Source organism: Lampris incognitus, chromosome 7 (genome assembly GCF_029633865.1).
Source record: "Lampris incognitus isolate fLamInc1 chromosome 7, fLamInc1.hap2, whole genome shotgun sequence".
Taxonomy (NCBI): domain Eukaryota; kingdom Metazoa; phylum Chordata; class Actinopteri; order Lampriformes; family Lampridae; genus Lampris; species Lampris incognitus.
The window spans coordinates 62352858-62376792 of record NC_079217.1 but is presented as its reverse complement, the minus strand read 5'-3'; the positions used below and the strand labels follow the sequence as shown (position 1 = coordinate 62376792).

At 47.8% G+C, this 23935-nt stretch overlaps 2 protein-coding genes across 2 annotated transcripts in view; both read left to right on the top strand.

The window, feature by feature from the left end:
• The window catches only part of LOC130115679 (mitogen-activated protein kinase kinase kinase kinase 5-like), a 74095-nt gene extending 69706 nt beyond the window's left edge, over positions 1-4389 (top strand). The window contains 2 exon segments of the mRNA XM_056283446.1: positions 648-774; positions 3200-4389. Coding sequence (XP_056139421.1) covers positions 648-774; positions 3200-3296 — 224 coding nt within the window. The 3' untranslated portion in view covers positions 3297-4389.
• Positions 4390-7878: 3489 nt separating this feature from the next.
• Positions 7879-18342, top strand: zmp:0000000529 (WD repeat-containing protein 20). Its single transcript, XM_056283551.1, has 4 exons — positions 7879-8268; positions 12460-12642; positions 13905-15344; positions 18086-18342. Exons 1-4 carry the CDS (start codon positions 7879-7881, stop codon positions 18131-18133), a joined length of 2061 nt encoding a protein of 686 aa, XP_056139526.1. The 3' UTR covers positions 18134-18342.
• The last annotated feature ends 5593 nt before the right edge of the window (positions 18343-23935 follow it).

The following is a 23935-nucleotide window of genomic DNA, read 5'->3' as shown; positions in this document are numbered from 1 at the left end:
TATCTATCTCTCTCTCTATCTGTCTGTCTTATCTATCTGTCTGTCTTATCTATCTATCAATCTATCTATCTATCTATCTATCTATCTATCTATCTATCTATCTATCTATCTATCTATCTATCTATCTATCTATCTATCTATCTATCTATCTGTCTATCTCTCTCTGTCTGTCTGTCTGTCTTATCTATCTATCTGTCTGTCTGTCTGTCTGTCTGTCTTATCTATCTATCTATCTATCTATCTATCTATCTATCTATCTATCTATCTATCTATCTATCTATCTATCTATCTATCTATCTATCTATCTATCTATCTATCTATCTGTCTGTCTGTCTGTCTGTCTGTCTGTCTGTTTGTCTGTCTATCTATCTATCTATCTATCTATCTATCTATCTATCTATCTATCTATCTATCTATCTATCTATCTATCTATCTATCTATCATTCTGTCTGTCTGTCTGTCTGTCTGTCTGTCTGTCTATCTATCTGTCTATCTGTGTGTCTGTCTGTCTGTCTATCTATCTATCCGTCTGTCTGTCTGTCTGTCTGTCTGTCTGTCTGTCTGTCTCTGTCTGTCTGTCATTCCATGTATTTACATATCTGTCAGTCTGTTGATCTACATGTCTCTCTCTCTGTCTGTCTCGGTAGTATATTTTGAAGACACACTGCTGGCGGTGTGGCGTCACGGTTGGCAGAGAAGAGGAGAGTCTTTCACTGAGGTCCTTCAGGAGGCCAGAGACCTCCATAAGATCTACAGGCTGGTGGGGTCGGACAGGTACGTCCTGCTGTATTTGCTGCTCAGAGGTCCCCTCACCACGGCAGTGTCGGGGCTGGTCGGCAGACAGGATATGACACGTTGGTGACTCTACTGGCGTTCGTATCCAGAGGGACTTGTGAGGGAGATGGTCCAATGAGCTTTAATAACTAAGATGACCAACATCAACAGCAGATGAGCACTCATGTGAAACAGTGATCATGTGTAAGAACAAGGTGGTGCCAGGCATGGCAAATCCCCGCCCCTGAACTTTAACCTGTACCCATCTTCAAACCATTTTGTCATTGTGCGACTCGAACAACCGATTTGTCGTAGCGAATCACTCTTGTTAAAAATGAAAGTATGGATAGTTGGACTGATGACGTTTGTGTGTGATCACACATTGAGTGTGTCGTAATGTTTGGCCATCACGGCCCCGGGACAATATTTGAGCCCCCACACAAATCCGATTTTGACAAATGTAAAACCTATAGCAGCCCTGAGTGAGCAGTGGTACTTTTTTCCATCATGCTGACCGACCTAGGCTGGACTAGGAAAGACAGCATGCTATTCATAAATCATAATCTGAGTGAATAAAGGTGGACAGAAGACGAGACTGACTAATCAAAATCATGGATATTAGAAACAAAGTATTTTCTGTTTAAGTGATAATCTTTTCATTTTTAATATAAACAAATAGCTTTTTCTTTGGGTGGCACGGTGGCGCAGTGGTTAGCGCGGTCGCCTCACAAGCAAGAAGGTTCTGGGTTCGAGCCCCGGGGTAGTCCAACCTTGGGGGTCATCCCGGGTCGTCCTCTGTGTGGGGTTTGCATGTTCTCCCCGTGTCTGTGTGGGTTTCCTGTGGGGGCTCCGGTTTCCTCCAACAGTCTTTGGACTGTGGGAGGAGCTAAGCCCCTCCCACCAAATGACCTCCGCATCGCTCTTCAGGCCCTCACACTCGTGTACAACCAGGAAATGTCAAACCAAGACTCGTGAAACTTGTATGGTAGTTGATAATCTATCCATGTAAACATTTATTTTTTCAGTGAATCTCTTAGTTACACTAATATTGTTCACGTGGAGCAGCTACTCGGAGTTGGTCTTTTGGATTTTCAGGGTTAGGGTTCGCAACCACAAGCGACCGGTGGGGCAGGGCAGATGCCAGTTGATCTCGTACACATGGATCCGCATTTGTAAACTGGCCAATAGGAAGGCTCTCTCTCTCTGAAAAGGCCTGTGGTTGGCTAAAATCTTCCATCCCTGGCTCGATTTTTTTAAAGGCTGAACACAGAGCCAGGAGGAGGTGCAGAAGTCTGGTTTTCTCTCAGACCACTTGAATTACAATATGCTGGAAGGTTATTGTGGAATTTTTGCCCAATGACGCCATAAAAAAAACTGCCAGGCACGGCAGTAGCTGTGATTGGCTGTTGCGTCGGCCAATAGACAGCGCGGAACCTCAAAGCGCACTGACTTGAAACAAACGATGCGCACTGAAACATTTAGCTAGCTAGCTTACCACTGACCTTAACTTGGCCAGATCGTATTGTAACCCTAACCCTACCGCTATTGCTATCGCTAGCTAACTAATGTTAACTTAGTTCGCCCCAACTATTGCTGTCTGTCAGTCTGGCAGTCAGTCCGCTTCAAGGTTCCGCGCTCTCTATTGGCCGACACAACAGCCAATCACGGCTACTTCCGTGCCTACACCCCGTTGGATCTAGCATCAACCTCGTATAAACCATGATAGGAACTGGCACGTTTTACTGCAGTCACCAGTGATTGGTCCACCAGAGAGGATAAGGCGGGACTTCCTCTCTCATGGACCAAACCGAGAGAAGCATCACAGATGGTCAACTAGCAGGGACACTTATCTAACAGACAGCTAATGTCACATGCCTTGCTCTTCTGTATGGTCTGAGACTGCGATTTCCTCATCCAGTAAAGGCCTGTGGGTTTCACATTAGTTTATTCCAAAGTTGAGGTTTGCTACTAACGTGGAGCAGCCAAGAACAGCGTACGTTTTACCACATCGCCTAGATGTAATTCTTAGCCAAAGTTGTATTAAAATGCTAAATACCTGAAAAACCTTCAGGAGAGTTCTCATACAGACAGCGTTGATGGGCAGGTGTAAGAACGAGATGCTACTGCAGTAACAGTGACTTGTTTAGTTTGCCCTACTTCCCTAGACTAGTGTATAGTTTTGGATAGGAATATATATTTGACAAATGGTGTCAATTTGAAGTAAATAGAACCATTTTTTAAAACCTGAAAAACCATTCTTAGTTCATACTCAGTCTTTTGGGTTAAAACCATGTCACAGTTTGGCCAACACATTTGGCTCAACAACAGTTAATCACATCCTTTGACCCAGTTAATCACATCCTTTGACCCAGTTAAACACATCCTTTGACCCAATTAACTACATCCTTTGACCCTCTGTCTCTAGGATGGCTGTCTTGGAGACGCGACAGACCGAGGACCAATCAGGGTTTAGTAACCTGTACATCCTGGGAAATGCCGAGAACTACATCCTGTTGCCGTGACCGACCCAGGCAGAGAGCCTCATGGGAGCTCCGATAGTCCCCTTTCCATATTGTACATCATCAGCGAGGAACTCGTGGCGTTTGATGGAGGGGCCGCCGACACATAGCACGTCCACATTTATTTTTTTTTTCGGTTATCATCCCCGTTGGTTGTTTTCAACACGGGTGGACAGATCGTCTCCGTATGACAATATCTTCCAAGCGTGAGGGCTTGGACGATGTACTGAAAGGGAGTCGACACGTCGCTCTGTTATTCCCGCCCTTCTCAAAGGACATCTTTCAGACCCACATTTCTCAATCTGGATGACCTGCAGTCGCCCAGTCTTCTTATAACTAACATTTGATAGCGTGTGAGCTGAGAATAGGTTTTGTACAGCACACTAGTGCGGATGTGGAAAACCCCGATGAACCCTGATCATTCTGATTGACCCCCCCCCCCCCGACAGCAAAGCACAAGAGGGTATCTTCTTTGGTTGAGGTTGGGTCAAAAGCAGCAGCGGCCGATGTCCCCCCCCCCCCCCACACTTTTTCTCCCCAATAGTACACGTCCAATTACCCCACTCTCCCGAGCCGTCCTGGTCTCTGCTCCACCCCTTCTGCTGATCCGGGGAGGGCTGCAGACTACCACATGCCTCCTCCCATACATGGGGAGTCGCCAGCCGCTTCTTTTCACCTGACAGTGAGGCGTTTCACCGGGGGGACGTAGCACGTGGGAGGATCACGCTACCCCCCCCTGAACGGGTACCCCGACCGACCAGAGGAGGTGCTAGTGCAGCGACCAGGACACATACCCACATCCAGTTTCCCACTGTAGGGTAACACGGGGATTCGAACCGGCGAGCCCCGTGTTGGTAGGCAACAGAATGGACCGCCATGCCACCCGGACACCCCTGCAGCAGCCGATGTTGACGGACATATCAGCGGATGCTCCTCTGAAGCCTTCATCATCTCGTTCATAACCTTGTGAAAGGACTGCTCAACCCAGAGCCCTGTGTCGCACCGGTATTGCTTATGGTGTGTTGTTGTGCGTCATATTTGTTTCTGTTGGTTCACGGATGCCCCCCCCCCTCACCGCTGTTACATTGTAATAAAGTCAAGTGTGAAAAGTTGAGAGGGCTTTATCGATTTCTGATGAGGAAACGGGGTGGTTAACTGAAAACTTGCCTCAAGTGAAAGCCAGTTGGGCTACACGGTTTGGTGCCACCTCCTTTCCTGCCAGCTTTTTATTTGCCTGATGTTTGTTCCTTGGGAACGTGACTGGTGAGGGCCGCCGATTCACAAAGACGGGGTAGCTGCCAGATTCACCCCCAGAAAAGTCGAATCGGTTCATCTGGACACAAGGTTTCTGACCTGCAAACCGTGTCCAGATGAACGGACTCCACTTTTCTGGGATCCTGCAGCTGGATTACTGAGCATGCAGGCAAGACCGCTAGAGTCACATCCTTAGCAAGCGGCGTACAGCTAGCGCGACTTCAAAACGCCCTGCAGCGCATCCGCAAAAGTTGATTTTCGTGTGCAATTCATACGCACCATTTTGATTCCCAGCGGTTTGCCATACAACAGCTTGGCTCGCCAAAGAGAATATCTATCGCCACTCTCCCATCAGCCTCCGAGTCAAAACAAGCAGACTAGTCATGCCGCAGTTCCACTTAGAAGCAGGACAATTAGTGTTTTCATACCAAAACAACAACCTCTGCACACTTAAAATAGCAATATTGTCTTTTATTGTTTTATCAGCCCACCCTTTTTTATCTTTTATTAACTTTTATTGCATGATTTCTGCAGGGCGGGGTCTTTGAAGAGTAAGTAAGCAGTCGTTTTTAGTCTGTCTTGGCCTACTGACATTTATAAAAAGGATATAAAGGGGTGTAGATGTGGAGGACGGTGATGGAGGTGTCCATGTATAAAGGATATAAAGGGTGTAGATGTGGAGGACGGTGCTGGAGGTGTCCATGTATAAAGGATATAAAGGGTGTAGATGTAAAAGACAGTGATGGAGGTGTCCATGTATAAAGAATATAAAGGGTGTAGATGTGGGGGACAGTGATGGAGGTGTTCATGTATAAAGGGACGTAGATGTGGAGGATAGTGATGGAGATGTCCATGTATAAAGGGGTGTAGATGTGGAGGACAGTGATGGAGGTGTCCATGTATAAAGGGACGTAGACGTGGAGGACAGTGATGGAGGTGTCCATGTATAAAGGATATAAGGGGTGTAGATGTGGAGGACAGTGATGGACGTGTCCATGTATAAAGGATATAAGGAGTGTAGATGTAGAGGACAGTGATGGAGGTGTCCATGTCTAAAGGGACGTAGCTGTGGAGGACAGTGATGGTGGTGTCCATCTATAAAGAATATAAAGGGACATAGATGTGGAGGACAGTGATGGAGGTGTCCAGGTATAAAGAATATAAAGGGGCGTAGATGTGGAGGACAGTGATGGAGGTGTCCATCTATGAAGGATATAAAGGGACATAGATGTGGAGGACAGTGATGGAGGTGTCCATCTATGAAGGATATAAAGGGACGTAGATGTAGTGGACAGTGATGGAGGTGTCCATGTATAAAGGGACGTAGCTGTGGAGGACAGTGATGGAGGTGTCCATGTATAAAGGATATAAAGGGGAGTAGATGTGGAGGACAGTGATGGAGGTTTCCATGCACAAATTGACGTAGATGTGGAGGACAGTGATGGAGGTGTCCATGTATAAAGGATATAAAGGGACGTAGATGTAGAGGACAGTGATGGAGGTGTCCATCTATGAAGGATATAAAGGGGTTTAGATGTAGAGGACAGTGATGGTGGTGTCCATGCATAAAGGGACATAGATGTGGAGGACAGTGATGGAGGTGTCCATGTATAAAGGATATAAGGGGTGTAGATGTGGAGGACAGTGATGGAGGTGTCCATGTATAAAGAATATAAAGGGGTGTAGATGTGGAGGACAGTGATGGGGGTGTCCATGTATAAAGGGACGTAGCTGTGGAGGACAGTGATGGAGGTGTCCATGTATAAAGGATATAAAGGGGAGTAGATGTGGAGGACAGTGATGGAGGTTTCCATGCATAAAGGGACGTAGATGTGGAGGACAGTGATGGAGGTGTCCATGTATAAAGGATATAAAGGGACATAGATGTGGAGGACAGTGATGGAGGTGTCCATCTATGAAGGATATAAAGGGGTTTAGATGTAGAGGACAGTGATGGTGGTGTCCATGCATAAAGGGACATAGATGTGGAGGACAGTGATGGAGGTGTCCATGTATAAAGGATATAAGGGGTGTAGATGTGGAGGACAGTGATGGAGGTGTCCATGTATAAAGAATATAAAGGGGTGTAGATGTGGAGGACAGTGATGGGGGTGTCCATGTATAAAGGGACATAGCTGTGGAGGACAGTGATGGAGGTGTCCATGTATAAAGGATATAAAGGGGAGTAGATGTGGAGGACAGTGATGGAGGTTTCCATGCATAAAGGGACGTAGATGTGGAGGACAGTGATGGAGGTGTCCATGTATAAAGGATATAAAGGGACATAGATGTGGAGGACAGTGATGGAGGTGTCCATCTATGAAGGATATAAAGGGGTTTAGATGTAGAGGACAGTGATGGCGGTGTCCATGCATAAAGGGACATAGATGTGGAGGACAGTGATGGAGGTGTCCATCTATAAAGAATATAAAGGGGTGTAGATGTGGAGGACAGTGATGGAGGTGTCCATCTATGAAGGATATAAAGGGGTTTAGATGTAGAGGACAGTGATGGTGGTGTCCATGCATAAAGGGACATAGATGTGGAGGACAGTGATGGAGGTGTCCATGCATAAAGGGACATAGATGTGGAGGACAGTGATGGAGGTTTCCATGCATAAAGGGACATAGCTGTGGAGGACAGTGATGAAGGTGTCCATCTATAGAGAATATAAAGGGATATAGATGTGGAGGACAGTGATGGTGGTGTCCATGCATAACGGGCTGTAGAGGACAGTGATGGAGTTGAGGGTAATGTATGTCCTCCTTCATAAGTCCTCCTTTTCGTCCCCTCAAGAAATGTCCCCCATTTCAGCAGGCCGACAGCGACCCGGAGCCTTGTGGACATGTTAATGTCCAGTGTGTGATTAACATGCAGCAATAAGGTGACGTCATCTCACCGTGTTATGATGGTTCGTTTTAATCGGATGATCTCTAAAATATATATTTATATCTGTATAATTCATATCCATAATTGGCCTTTACATCCCCCACGAGTCCCGCGCAGCGCGCGAGGGCCAGCAGCCGGCGCGTCTCCGGCGTCGCGCGCGGGCACGGGCACGCGCACACACGCCCCGCCCGCCCGCACCGCCCGCCCCCGTGGCCGTTGGGAATGGCTGCGCCGGCGTTTTCCTGATTCTTTAACCTCCGGCGCGTTGAAAAAAATGACTCGATTCCACGGACCCGCTTGACATGCGACTGCGCAGGGGGCTCGGCTTCCGCTCCTGCCGCCGCTCCAGCCGCGGTCCGTCCCCGTCTGCGGGGTTTGCGAGTGCGGGGGATTATTTCCAGGTCAGAATCTCGGCTTCCTGCGCGGCGTGTTTGCGCTAAAGATGGCCGGAGATGGCGGCGCTCTGAAGGAGATCAATGAGATCAAGTCGCAGTTCCGCACCAGGGAGGGCTTCTACAAGCTGCTCACCCTCTCCGACTCGCAGCAGCGCGGCGGCCTCCCGCGGGGTCCGTCCTCCGCCGCCGCCGCCGGAGCCACGCTGGGCCCCGCAGGTGGACCGGGTCCCATACCCGGAGGAGGGGTAGGTCTGCTGCAGGGGCCCGGAGCTGCCTCCTCCAATGCCGCAGCCAACTCCTCTCCGGCGGGCTTCCTGCCTCCCGTCCGGGTCTCCATGGTGAAGCTCCAGCCGGAGGACCCGGGCGAGGAGTCCGAGCGGGTGTGCTTCAACATCGGCCGAGAGTTGTACTTCTACACGTACACCAACATCAAGAAGGTGAGCCGTTAAACAGCACCGCCCAGCACCACCCAGCACCCCGACATTTGCTCCGAATGTCAAGCTCGGGCGGCCGTGCTAGCGCGGCTAGCTAGCCTGCGTTGCTAATGTTGACGGCGTTAAAGCGGCTGCCGCTCGTCGTTCATCACGACAACGGGCAGTTTTCGGCCTCGGTTCGACGTGTAGTGCCAGAGGCGTCGGAGGGAGTGCGCTGGATTTCTGCGTTAATGCGATGAGACGCGCAGAAGCTTTTCAGCTGAGTAGACCACCACTTCATACAGGAGACTACAGTATCTACAGTATCCATATGGGTGGATACTGTATACATCCAGATAGGTGCAGCTACTGTATCCATATGGGTGGATACTGTATCCATCCAGATAGGTGCAGCTACTGTATCCATATGGGTGGATACTGTATCCATCCTGTGGATGCTACTGTATCCATATAGGTGGATACTGTATACATCCAGATAGGTGCAGCTACTGTATCCATATGGGTGGATACTGTATACATACAGATAGGTTCAGTATGTAGATACAGTATCCATCAAAGTGAACGATACATTGATCCATCTGGATAGATACAGTATACTTGCAGCTGGACACACTAGTCATCTAGTGAATTGTGCAGTGTCCATCTAGCTAGATACATTATACTTGCAGATGGACACACTAGTCATCTAGTGAATTGTGCGGTGTCCATCTAGCTAGATACATTATACTTGCAGATGGACACACTAGTCATCTAGTGAATTGTGCGGTGTCCATCTAGCTAGATACATTATACTTGCAGATGGACACACTAGTCATCTAGTGAATTGTGCGGTGTCCATCTAGCTAGATACAGTATACTTGCAGATGGACACACTAGTCATCTACTGAATTGTGCGGTGTCCATCTAGATAGATACAGTATACTTGCAGATGGACACACGTCATCTAGTGAATTGTGCGGTGTCCATCTGGATAGATACAGTATACCTGCAGATGGACACACTAGTCATCTAGTGAATTGTGCGGTGTCCATCTAGATAGATACAGTATACTTGCAGATGGACACACTAGTCATCTAGTGAATTGTGCGGTGTCCATCTAGCTAGATACATTATACTTGCAGATGGACACACTAGTCATCTAGTGAATTGTGCGGTGTCCATCTAGATAGATACAGTATACTTGCAGATGGACACACTTGTCATCTAGTGAATTGTACGGTGTCCATCTAGATAGATACAGTATACTTGCAGATGGACACACTAGTCATCTAGTGAATTGTGCGGTGTCCATCTAGATAGATACAGTATACTTGCAGATGGACACACTAGTCATCTAGTGAATTGTGCGGTGTCCATCTAGCTAGATACATTATACTTGCAGATGGACACACTAGTCATCTAGTGAATTGTGCGGTGTCCATCTAGATAGATACAGTATACTTGCAGATGGACACACTTGTCATCTAGTGAATTGTACGGTGTCCATCTAGATAGATACAGTATACTTGCAGATGGACACACTAGTCATCTAGTGAATTGTCCGGTGTCCATCTAGCTAGATACAGTATACTTGCAGATGGACACACTAGTCATCTAGTGAATTGTGCGGTGTCCATCTAGATAGATACAGTATACTTGCAGATGGACACACTAGTCATCTAGTGAATTGTGCGGTGTCCATCTAGCTAGATACATTATACTTGCAGATGGACACACTAGTCATCTAGTGAATTGTGCGGTGTCCATCTAGATGGATACAGTATACTTGCAGATGGACACACTAGTCATCTAGTGAATTGTGCGGTGTCCATCTAGATAGATACAGTATACTTGTAGATGGACACACTTGTCATCTAGTGAATTGTGCAGTGTCTATCTAGCTAGATACAGTATACTTGCAGATGGACACACTAGTCATCTAGTGAATTGTGCGGTGTCCATCTGGATGGATACAGTATTCATCTAGGTGGATACAGTGTCCATCTGGATGGATACAGTATCCATCTAGGTGTATACAGTATCCATCCGCTGGCTACTTTAGTATTTATCCAAGTGGATACATCAGTATCCATCCAGATCTACAGTATCCATCCTGGTGTAAGCAGTATGTGGATACAGTCTCCATCCAGGTGTATACATCAGTATCCACCCAGGTGTTAAAAGTATCTGTTCAGGAGGACACAATATCTAGCCAGTTGGATACTACAGTGATTATTAAGTTGGATACAGCATCCGTCTAGGTATCCATCCAGGTAGTTGCAGTATCATTCCTTGTGATAACTTGGATGCGAGTGTTGATAGACAAGAAAACATCTGCATCCACATCCGTTTATTTGCCGCCTTTATGCGAAAATCCACTATAATGTCAGGATGCCGTGTCTGCTTTAATTTAGCTCAAAATCTTGGGCTGCCACAAATGTTCATAGGTTATAAACGGCTTAACTCATCGAGCTAAGAGAGCTGTAACAATTTGGGAACTAAAGGCCCGTGTTAGTTCATTTATATATCTTGACTAGTTTGATTTTCTCTGTCATACTAAAACGGTTAAAGTTATATGCTGACTCTATCCTCATAAATCTCAACGTTGTGACAGTAGGTAACTGTTACAGGTGAATTGAGATTTTGACTCTTAATTGGTTGTTTTTCTTAAGCTAACCAGTAGGGAAAGTGTATACTTTTGTCTTTTGGTGCCCCTGAAATGACTCGGTAGTGCTACTGCTAGAATTCTGTCATTGAAGTAAGGCTGACTGCTCATAGTCGGCTGTGCCCTCCTGGATTTACAGTAAGGGGCGCTGCTGGTTTCCGTGTATATAAACTTAAAGACACTTTACGTTATCACCCCCCCCCCCTCATTTGACAAATGTCAGGTTAAGAAAATTGGATATCTGTCGACCCATCCTAGCTACACAGCTAGGATGGTTTAAATGCAGAGAAGAATTTCCCTACCGGGATCAATACATATCTTTAAAAAAAAGAAAGTCTTACGATGGTCTGGTAGAAGCTCGGGCTCCCTGTTATTGGGCGAATAATTCAATTCTTGTTGATTTCTGATGCACGATGATGGCGAGAGAAGAGGTCGCAGGATCGGGGATGGATGTTGCCCTAAAACACTAGAAGTAACTTTTCTCAAACCTCCTGCTTATTAGAAAGTTTCTTGCCTTATTTTGGTCAGCAAACCATTATTTTATTATAACCATGGTGTTATGGTATAGGGGTAGTCCAACGTTGGGGGTCGTCCCAGGTCGTCCTCTGCGTGGGTTTCCTCCGGGTTTCCTCCCACAGTCCAAAGACATGTAGGTCAGGTGAATCAGCCGTACTAAATTGTCCCTAGGTGTGAATGTGTGTGTGTGGGGGGGCCCTGTGATGGCCTGGCGGCCTGTCCAGGGTGTCTCCCCGCCTGCCGCCCAATGACTGTTGGGATAGGCTCCAGCAACCCGCGACCCAAATCGGGATACGCGGCTTGGATAATGGATGGATGGAACCAGTATGGACAAAGTCGCACACACATGGTACGGAGACGGGCTGAAATCAGTAGAAATGTCACTTTAAAGATACACATTACTATGCGGTTACTACTATATGTGTTCCAGCAGAACACTCTCCAGGAACCTGTCGCCCAACTGATGAACTAGTTGAATTCTCATGGTGCTTGAGACCCCCCTGGAAACCCCTCAGGTCCCCCAGACCCCGGTTTGGGAACCGCTCCTCTAGATCACTGTTTTGACAATATGCTGTCACAGTGTTTCCCCCGAGACATTTTCTGTCAGTTGTGGTGAGATGTAAGTATGTTATTGGCAAGGGGGGAGGGGGAAGGCTGTCAAAGCTTCAACACAAACGCGCCTCGTTTTTCTCCCTTTTTTGTCGTCCCGTGACACTTTCTGCAGCCTTCCGTCACACCAGGCTTGCAGGTGGTCTGTCTCACTGTGGTAATTGTGTTGTTCATTTTGTCTGTTTATTATTTTGCAAAATGATAACCAGTTGGAGGAGCTACAGAGTGTTTGTTTTGGTGCAGTAAAATAAACTTTAGGTGCATGCGTACCCTTTCCTTTTGACCGAAAACGACAATATTCACTGTACCGTGTCGCTTTTGGCAGGGGGATTGAAGGGCGTGTGTTCGCGGTGGCTGCGGTTGGCCAGACCTCCCCTCTCATCCTCTCTCCGTCTCTTTCTCCCTCCTCTTTGCCGGCGCTCCAGGCGGTGGACCTCAGTAAGCCCATAGACAAGAGGATCTACAAGGGGACCCAGCCCACCTGCCACGACTTCAACCAGTACTCGGCCACGGCGGAGAGTGTTGCGCTAATAGTGGGCTTCTCTGCAGGGCAGGTCCAGTACCTGGACCCCATTAAGAAGGAGACCAGTAAACTCTTCAACGAGGAGGTATTTGTGCGTGTGTGCAAATGGTCATTGTGGTGTTACCGCGGCGATCGAGACTATCGAATTATATTGGCGTTTTATTCTGAATGGGTTTTCACAGCTGCAAGATTAACACTAACACAACTATTGGAATGTAATGTGTGTAATGGTGGACATGATATTTCAACTTAAAGACAAGGAATTAGTTTCTGAGTTTCTTCTTTCTATTTTATCTTGGTCATGGGGTTGATAGTTGTCCAGAAGGAAAGCAGTAAAGCTCGGCACGGCGGCCAAGAATCATCGTATTCAGCAGATGCAATGCCGTGACTGTTGCAGCAACACATCATCAGTAGGCTGAAACTATAAACCTGCTCATTCGGCGGCACCGTGGCGCAGCGGTTAGCGCTGGCGCCCCACAGCAAGAAGGGTCCTGGGTTCGAACCCTGGGGTTTGCAACCTCGGGGGGGGTCATCCCGGGTCGTCCTCTGTGTGGAGTTTGTATGTTCTCCCCGTGTCTGCGGTGGGTTTCCCCCACCGTCAAAAAAGACACGCGTGTTAGGGTTAGTACTCCTCCTGCCGGTGCCCCTGAGCAAAGCGACGGGGAAAAGAAGTGGAGTTGGTCCCCGGCCGGGTGGTGCAGCCTCCCACTGCTCCTAGCTGCACGGCTAGGATGGGTTAAATGCCCTGTGAACAATTGAATGTAAATCCAGAGTTTTTAATGGGCATCCTCAATGCATTAACTTAACTCAGCTTTCATGAGACACCACCTTCTCCCATGGTGCATTTGGTGGTTGTCAACAGTATGAACGCTCATACGCGAGTCAGCGGCTGTGTGCAGGTCTGCATGGGTTTATGGACAGTGTTGGACGTTCTATAGTCTCCATTGTATTCGCCCTAGCTGAGCAGGTGTGAAATGAGAAGTGCAGTGTCAGAGCCTGCCCTCAAGGTGGCTCATCTGCCATAACAGCTCCGTGTTGTTCAGCTGGTGCTCTGCTGGTATGACACAGACATCCACAGTCTCGCCTTCCGGAGCCATACGGGGTGTCTGTGCAGAGATGCTGTTTAAGTAGATTCTCAGTTATATTTCGGAGATGGCGCGAAGGACTTCCTGTTTGACTGTTCAGAATTCCTTTCTTAATCTGTTCGGCTCCTTTTTACTTCTGTAGACCTCATCTTTCGCTTTTCTACCCTCCGTTCCTCTCTCTCTCTCTCTTTCCCAACTACCCTCTGCCTCCATCTCTTTCTCCTCCCTCCTCCCTCCACCTGCCGCCCCTTCTGTCTTCCAGAGGTTGATAGACAAGTCCAAGGTGACGTGTCTGAAATGGCTCCCCAAGTCGGAGAACCTGTTCCTGGCCTCCCACGCCAGTGGCCACCTCTACCTCTACAACGTGGACCACCCCTGTGGGACAGCAGCCCCGCAGTACTCCCTGCTGCGCCAGGGCGAAGGTTTCGCCGTCTACGCCTGCAAAACCAAGACGCCTCGCAACCCGCTGCTCCGCTGGGCTGTGGGCGAGGGCGGCCTCAATGAGTTCGCCTTCTCCCCGGACGGCGTGCACGTGGCGTGCGTGGGCCAGGACGGCTGCCTGCGTGTCTTCCACTTCGACTCCATGGAGCTGCAGGGCGTGATGAAGAGCTACTTCGGTGGGCTGCTCTGTGTGTCCTGGAGCCCCGATGGGAAGTACCTAGCCACGGGTGGTGAAGATGACCTGGTTACCGTGTGGTCATTTGCCGAGAGCCGCGTGGTGGCCCGGGGTCACGGCCACAAGTCCTGGGTCAACGTGGTGGCCTTTGACCCGTTCACCACCTCCCTGGAGGATGAGGAGCCCATGGAGCTGAGTGGCAGCGAGGAGGACCTCCACCAGGGGGCAGTCCCACCCTCCATGCATTTTGGTCGGGTCCGGACCAGCAGCACATTGTCCCGCCTCTCCCGCCACAGTTCCAAGGGAGGTGGGTCGCCGTCAGTCACGTACCGGTTCGGCTCAGTCGGCCAGGACACCCAGTTCTGCCTGTGGGACCTGACGGATGACGTGCTATATCCCCGCCTGCCGCTGTCGCGGGCCCTCACCAACACCTTCGGGCCCTCGTTGTCCAACTCTGGCAGTGGGGGGGTCAACAGCGGCGCCACAGGGGGAGGCACAGGAGGAGTGGAGGGCCACCACCACCCGCCCAACGCCACCTCCAATGCTGCCACGCTCCCCCTGCCCCTCCCTCGCTCACTGTCGCGCTCCAACTCCTTGCCCCACCCGGCAGTGGCCAATGCCTCCAAGGGCCAGGGGGCGTCAGAGGGGGGAGGTGGCGGTGGCGGGGGCGGAGGAGGGAGCAGTGGTGGGGGAGGAGGGGGGAGCAGCGGGGGAGGCAACAGCACCCCCTTCAGCATCGGCCGCTTCGCCACCCTGTCGCTTCAGGAGCGCAAGTCGGACAAGTCCGGTGGCGGAGGTGGCGGAGGCGGTGGAGTAGAGAAGGAGCACAAGCGGTACCACAGCCTGGGCAACATAAGCAAGAGCAACGACAAGATCAATGTGGCACCGCGCAGCAGCCGGCTGGACGCCGCCAAGGTCCTGGGCACCACGCTGTGCCCGCGCATGCATGAGGTGCCGCTGCTGGAGCCTCTGGTGTGCAAGAAGATCGCGCACGAGAGGCTGACCGTCCTCGTCTTCATGGACGACTGCATCATCACAGCCTGCCAGGAGGGGCTCATCTGCACCTGGGCTCGGCCGGGGAAGGCGGTAGGTCAACTTGTATCCCTATGAGGAGGAGATGACCCACCAGCAGCACAGGGCTGCTGGTCCACCAGGTTTTCAGAATAACCATGAACATAAGCAGTTTGTCCTGTTCTGACGTGGAGATAAATATCACGAATTATCTGAAATATTGTGAGCTGTGTCCAACGTGTGAGAAATGGTTGATTAAATACAGCAGTCTAAGAGGCCTTGTGATATATATCTGAATAAATGTCAGACAGCCATGTTACGTGGTTCAGACCCCAATCAAGTTAAACTGGGAAGAACTTAAGTCAAAGTGCCATTTTGTACAACTTCTTTAAGAAGGAAACGTTTTTGATTTGAGACGTTTTAAAACTAGGAATCCACGACTTTTATCCCTTAATAAACAGATGTTTGTTCTCCATGTGGAAGATGGAGTCAGGTCCCATAATACTACGTCATCTTTACCATGGGTGGAGGTACTCTCCAGACTCCGTATACCGCTGCTGAAATGTTTTGACCGGGTAGGATGAACACTGGTGCAGCGGCAAACACGTCCGTGTTGGAAACAACTCCAGCAGGAAGAAAGACGTGATGCCGATGTGTCCGTGACAACCAGTATGACTGTACAACAGTGTCCCCATATAGTGTGATGTAGTCTGTAATAGTAGACTGTCTGTGGTAGCTTTGGTCCCAGCATCCATTTTTACAAGGGTGGAACTGTTTACTGCTGAGCTGACAGCACACCAGCCACAATGGCTGCTACACCTGGTTTGTAGTCCTGCTACACCTGGTTTGTAGTCCCTGAACATCGGAGTCAACAGGTGTGTTTGTCTCTGCCTCTTACATCCACCTACAGTGCATCCGGAAAGCATTCACACCCCTTCACTTTCCCCATATTTTGTTATGTTACAGCCTTATTCCAAAATGGATTAAATTATTTTTTTTCCTCATCAATCTACACACAATACCCCATAATGACAAAGTGAAAAAGGTTTTGTAGAAATTTTTGCAAATTTATTAAAAATAAAAAAACTGAAATATTGCATAAGTATTCACACCCTTTGCTATGACACTCAAAATTGAGCTCAGGTTCATCCTGTTTCCACTGATCATCCTTGAGATGTTTCTACATCTTGATTGGGGTCCACCCGTAGTAAATTCAATGGATTGGACATGATTTGGAAAGGCACACACCTGTCTATATAAGGTCCCACTGTTGACAGTGCATGTCAGAGCAGAAACCAAGCCATGAAGTCAAAGGAATTGTCTGTGGACCTCTGAGACATGATTGTATTGAGGCACAGATGTGGGGAAGGGTACAAAAAAAACTTTACAGCTTTGAAGGTCCTGAAGAGCACAGTGGTCTCCATCATTCGTAAATGGAAGAAGTTTGGATCCACCAGGACTCTTCCTAGAGCTGGCCGCCCAGCCAAACTGAGCAATCAGGGGAGAAGGGCCTTGGTCAGGGAGGTGACCAAGAACCCGATGGTCACTCTGACAGAGCTCCAGCGTTCCTCTGTGGAGATGGGAGAACCTTCCAGAAGGACAACCATCTCTGCAGCACTCCACCAATCAGGCCTTTATGGTAGAGTGGTCAGACGGAAGCCTCTGCTCAGTAGAAGGCACATGACAGCCCACTTGGAGTTTGCCAGAAAGCACCTAAAGGACTCTCAGACCATGAGAAACAAGATTCTCCGGTCTGATGAAACCAAGATTGAACTCTTTGGCCTGAATGCCAAACGTCACGTCTGGAGGAAACCAGGCACCTCTCATCACCTTGCTAATACCATCCCTACAGTGAAGCATGGTGGTGGCAGCATCATGCTGTGGGGATGTTCTTCAGCGGCAGGAACTGGGAGACTAGTCAGGATCGAGGGAAAGATGAATGGAGCAAAGTACAGAGAGATCCTTGATGAAAACCTGCTCCAGAGCGCTCAGGACCCCAGACTGGGACGAAGGTTTACCTTTCAACACGACAACGACCCTAAGCACACAGCCAAGACAACGAAGGAGTGGCTTCGGGACAAGTCTGTGAATGTCCTTGAGTGGCCCAGCCAGAGCCCAGACTTGAACCCCATTGAACATCTCTGGAAAGACCTGAAAATGGCTGTGCAGCGACGCTCCCCATCTAACCTTACAGAGCTGGAGAGGATCTGCAGAGAAGAATGGGAGAAATACCCCAAATATAGGTGTGCCAAGCTTGTAGCTTCATACCCAAGAAGACTTGAGGCTGTAATCGCTGCTCCCAAGGGTGCCTCAACCAAGTACTGAGTAAAGGGTGTGAATACTTATGTACATGCAATATTTCAGTTTTTTATTTTTAGTAAATTTGCAAAAATTTCTACAAAACCCTTTCTCGCTTTGTCATTAAGATTGATGAGGAAAAAAAGGAATTTAATCCATTTTGGAATAAGGCTGTAACATAACACAATGTGGGGAAAGTGAAGGGGTGCGAATACTTTCCGGATGCACCGTACATCACGACACTGTTCTACTGGACGACTGACCGTCTGTCCAGCTGAGTGTCCACCTTTTCATCACTTTTCCCGTAGGTAGAATAACGACTTATTAATGGAGGGAAGGGAAGTCATGGATTGCAGCTTTAACTATACTGTTACAACAACTGGACTATTGAAGAAAAGACTGTTTGGAGAGGCGACCGGTTAAGTCTGGAAAAAGTGGTGGTTGTTGTCGTTTGTTTGTTTGTTTGTTTGTTTGTTGACTCGGTCCCTGTGTCTAATGGTGCTCTTTCTCTCTCTCAGAACTTGACAGCACAGAACGGGAATTCTCCGAGCGGTACAGTGGTATAGCTGCAGGAGAATCTTTGCATACCACCACCCCACCCACCCATCCACCACCTCCGATGACCCCCCCCCCATACTACCTCTGCCGCCGCCGCCACCAACTCCCCCATACTACTCCTGCGCACCACCTTCTCTGAAAAACCTTTAAACCGAGGGGCCAACAACCAAGTGACACCCTACCTACCGTCGCAGTATTGGACCACTGAAGGAGCTCACAGTGCAGCCCCACCCCGCCTCCCACCCCCGCCCCATCTCCTCTCTCGCCGCCCAGAAAGACTGCATCAAACAACTGAGAGGGAACACTTATCCATCCATCCATCCATCCATCCTTCCTTCCTTACCCACAAGCAATGAGGAGCAGAGACCAGGGCACACCCACTGCTCCCCCCCCCCTTCTTTCCTTCCATCCTTCCCTTGATCTCCCCACCCCCCTTGTAAATGACACTGCAAAAGCCACGACCATTGTATTTAAGTTATTTATTTTATCACAAGACTGTGTAGTAATTTATACTGTAAATACTGAAAGTACTCTATATAAATACAAAAAGGACACACGAGGTGTAATGGAAATGATGACTCGCACGGGGGGGGGGGGGGGGGGCGACGGAGACGGGGAGAAGCAAACACGGAACGATGAAGAGTATTAATATATGAAGAACCTACTATTGTACATAGCGACCACAGTTAAAAATTGAATGTCTGCTGTTTTAGGGAACTTGAAGATGTCATTGTGTTTTTGTTTTTTTGTTTTTTTTTTTATTTTATATATATTTTTTTTAATTTTGTGTGATCGAGTTTCTCCGGTTCGTTTGTCCAAACGTCTCCGAAAGGGAGCTCTGTGCGATACGTCGGCGAGGACTGAAGCATTTTGAGGTTAAGGCTTCAAGACTTGACCTCCTGACCCCCCCCCCCCCCCAACCCCATCCCCCGGAGTCGAGCGCGGAGAGCAATCTTCAAAATGGCTGCTAGCAGAGCGTCTCAGCGGACTATCGAGTGGCGGTTCAGAATCATTCGGAGCCTCTCGAGCGTCACGCGTGGACACGGCGCGAGGGCTCTGGCGTACTCCGAGGCTAAACAAGGCTTGCAAAGGGAACAAGTAGAAGATCCTGTTGCCGCCCACACTACTCCCCTATGGTGTAGCATCACATACTATGCTGTATTTTGGGCTCCTTTCCTGTTGCAGCTGCAATCCCCCTGCAAGATTTTGCACGTACAATAAATGCAGAGTCCAAGCGGAGTTGCCATGAGTAACGTGAGAGGTGCTTTTTTTGTTTTGCTTCTTCTTGGTTGTTCCTTTTAAGGTCCGTCCAGGAGACCGGTCCCGCAGTCCCAGTTGTTGCCATCCGATACGAGTGCCGTGTGACGGGTTGAGCGGGTCTAGATGAGGGCCGTGCAAGGGCTGAGATTTGTGTCCCGGCTTGGCCGCATTAAAACATACAGACTGTCCTCCTGGTAATGCGCCCTGCCGTGTCTGTCGAGGTCTGTCCGTCGTTCTCATGTTTGTCTCGTGTGTCTCGTGTGTGTCAAAATACTCGTTTATTAGGCCCACGGCGGTTTGACTCCCATCTAACTGCTGCTTGGTTCTTAAAATGGCACCGAGTGCATTGAAATGAGTTCTTTAACTTCTTTGTTTCACCGGCCTCCGCCCTCCTCTCCTCTCCCTCCTCTCCCTCCTCTCCCTCCCTCCTCGCCCTCCTCTCGGTCTGACGACCGGGTCGCCCGTGTGGTGGGCCTCCTATAAATAGCGGGGCAAGGTCCAGGAGCGTGGGCTAAGTTTATGCCCTCGTACCGGTAAACAAGCCAGTGGATATATCTGCTTTAGCTCACTTTGTGCTGTCTCTTTTGTTGTCATGGCAACGCTTTGTCCTGCTGACTGTGCAGAATCAGCAACAAGGCCCCGTTTCTGTCTCCGCGGTAACGGTCCGTCGATTCCTCTTGATGAGTCTTCATTCATCATTTTGTCCATGTCCCTCTGAGCCGAGAGGCATACGGGTGACCTCGTTTCCTCCCCAGTGAGCCCCCTATGGGTGCCCATGTTGCTACAGTACCAAATGATGCGGTGAAGGCGGCAGACAGACTGGGATTTGTGTAAGCTAGAAGGCAGAATATAACGAGGTCTGATCGTGAAGAGCATAATAAAGTAAAGGGTCAACTTAAGTATAAAATCCAAAAAGAGGAAGGGCCAATGAGAAGTTCAGGCTGTTGCAGGAGGGAGGACTCGGTAACGAAAACGAGAATGGATCATATACTTGGTTAATGTTTATTATGTAGCAACTCCCACATGGGAGGTGTTGTCAAGTGGGCTGAAGTGGTGGAGGAGAGTTTAAGAAATCAGAGAGAGAGAGACATATTTATATTGCAGTATTTTTACCAGGAGTCGGTATATTTACTGCTCATTAGCAGTAAAGGAGCACAAATGAGTTTAATAGAAATGGAAAATCATCAGAGCATATGTGCTTTCAGTTCTTTTGTCAGTTTTTAAAGGATCATTCAGATTTTTTTCAAACTCTACGTCACATTTTTGTAGTTGTCATCATGCAAGTCGGTTATGATGTCATTTCAATCACCGGCTTCATTTTGGAGTTTTTGGACATGGAACCACAGCAGCACTCCTATTACTGTGATGTAATGCCACCGTTTCTGCTATACATACATACTGCATACCACTTTCTACTATACATACATACTGCATACCACTTTCTGCTGTACATACATACTGCGTACCACTTTCTGCTATACATACATACTTCATACCACTTCCTGCTATACATTCATACTGCGTACCACTTTCTGCTATACATACATACTGCATACCACTTTCTACTATACATACATACTGCATACCGCTTTCTACTATACATACATACTGCATACCATACATACACACACACACATATATACACATACACTACCGTTCAAAAGTTTGGGATCACCCAAACAATTTCGTGTTTTCCATGAAAAGTCACACTTATTCACCACCATATGTTGTGAAATGAATAGAAAATAGAGTCAAGACATTGACAAGGTTAGAAATAATGATTTGTATTTGAAATAAGATTTTTTTTACATCAAACTTTGCTTTCGTCAAAGAATCCTCCATTTGCAGCAATTACAGCATTGCAGACCTTTGGCATTCTAGCTGTTAATTTGTTGAGGTAATCTGGAGAAATTGCACCCCACGCTTCCAGAAGCAGCTCCCACAAGTTGGATTGGTTGGATGGGCACTTCTTTGAGCAGATTGAGTTTCTGGAGCATCACATTTGTGGGGTCAATTAAACGCTCAAAATGGCCAGAAAAAGAGAACTTTCATCTGAAACTCGACAGTCTATTCTTGTTCTTAGAAATGAAGGCTATTCCATGCGAGAAATTGCTAAGAAATTGAAGATTTCCTACACCGGTGTGTACTACTCCCTTCAGAGGACAGCACAAACAGGCTCTAACAGGTACTATTTAATGAAGATGCCAGTTGGGGACCTGTGAGGCGTCTGTTTCTCAAACTAGAGACTCTAATGTACTTATCTTCTTGCTCAGTTGTGCAATGCGGCCTCCCACTTCTTTTTCTACTCTGGTTAGAGCCTGTTTGTGCTGTCCTCTGAAGGGAGTAGTACACACCGGTGTAGGAAATCTTCAATTTCTTAGCAATTTCTCGCATGGAATAGCCTTCATTTCTAAGAACAAGAATAGACTGTCGAGTTTCAGATGAAAGTTCTCTTTTTCTGGCCATTTTGAGCGTTTAATTGACCCCACAAATGTGATGCTCCAGAAACTCGATCTGCTCAAAGAAGTGCCCATCCAACCAATCCAACTTGTGGGAGCTGCTTCTGGAAGCGTGGGGTGCAATTTCTCCAGATTACCTCAACAAATTAACAGCTAGAATGCCAAAGGTCTGCAATGCTGTAATTGCTGCAAATGGAGGATTCTTTGACGAAAGCAAAGTTTGATGTAAAAAAAATCTTATTTCAAATACAAATCATTATTTCTAACCTTGTCAATGTCTTGACTCTATTTTCTATTCATTTCACAACATATGGTGGTGAATAAGTGTGACTTTTCATGGAAAACACAAAATTGTTTGGGTGATCCCAAACTTTTGAACGGTAGTGTATATATATATGTATAAATCCAGTGAGTCAGGTAAATTCTTTATGGGACAGTGCAAGTTATATATATATATATATATATATGATTATATTTTTTTTATTTATTTATTTATATAGAAAAAAGCCATATATATTTAAGAATAGAGGTAGAATAGAATTCAGTTTTCCTATTCAACCTGTTTCCTCAGTTCATCTTTTCTCAACCGGTTTTCAGACCTTTTTTATGATGTCATCAGCTCATTTACATACAGCCAATCGGATCAACTCATGAAAAATGATGAATGAAATGACAACATAAAAAAATAACACCCCGCCCATCCCATCCTTACCGCCCACCCCTCTCGCTCATAATGGACCTTTCGCGAAGTCCCGCCCCCCCTTAGCTACTGTTGCTTTATCCTTCAAGCGTTACAGAACCATCCAGGAAGTAGCCGGAAAACACCGAAACATGAAGGAAGAAAAATCAGCGCATTCCCAGAGAAAACAAGTGGTGTATTTTGGAGTAATTCATCCTTAATATCGCCCCGTGAGAGGCAGAAGGTGGCTACAGTATGAGGTGGCGGGACACGTTCAGAATGTTAAAAGTACAACTGACTTGCCGGGACTCCGGGCTGCCGGGGGCGACTGTAATGGAGGGTAAAGCTTACCGGTCGCAATCAGAGACGAGAAACCCCACCAACTTAATCCTGAAACACACTGTGGACCAGCTGTGCTCCTGCCCTCCCTGTAGGGTAAGTTACATGTTTCCGCTGTTATTGATGTAACGGTTATTTTCTTGCCCGGTGCGGGATTCGATACGGGGTGTACTGCACCACAAGGCGACATCACTAACCGCTCGGCTAAAGGGTCAGACCCGTTAGCTAGGGGGGCTAACGTGTCTTATTAGTAGTTTACACTAGTCATCCTGCCCTCGCGCTTTGTTATAGCCAACATAAGATCATGTCCAACATGTCCAACATAAGATCATGTCCAACATATCCAACATAAGATCATGTCCAACATGTCCAACATAAGATCATGTCCAACATAAGATCATGTCCAACATGTCCAACATAAGATCATGTCCAACATATCCAACATAAGGATCATGTCCAACATAAGATCATGTCCAACATGTCCAACATAAGGACCCAGGTCCAACATGTCTTACTTCCTGTTTACACCTTTCTCTCATGATGTCATCTAACTAGCACAGTTCGGGCTAGTCTAGCTCCATCTCGTCCGTTCCGCTTTCCGCTTCCTGCCCTCCATCGAAATCTCGCGCGTCATCAGAATCACGTGACTGCAAACTCGCCATCGTAGGTCAGCTCATGAATATTAATAAGGGCCGGACCACTCCCTCTCATTTCCTGGAGACCACGGAGAACAGTGAGGTATATGTCAGTTAGGTATGGGTATGTAAGGTATATAACACAACGTAAGTCATCTTTAAACAAAAATGGTGCCGTCTTCAAGGTTTTTAGAGATCAATCAATCAATCAATCAATCAATCAATCAATCAATCAATCAATCAAGTTGCATGTTTTATGAAAAGTTAGACCTGCCCACGATCACTGGCTTTGGTCGGACTCCTGTTCAGTTGGCGGCAGCTGTGCGCCAGGAAATTGGATGCCAACGGCTGCAAATAACCAGAAGAAGAAGAAGAAGCCGAAGCAGAAAGCGAAGCAGGAGGCGCAGCAGAAAGAGAAGAAGAAGAAGAAGAAGAAGA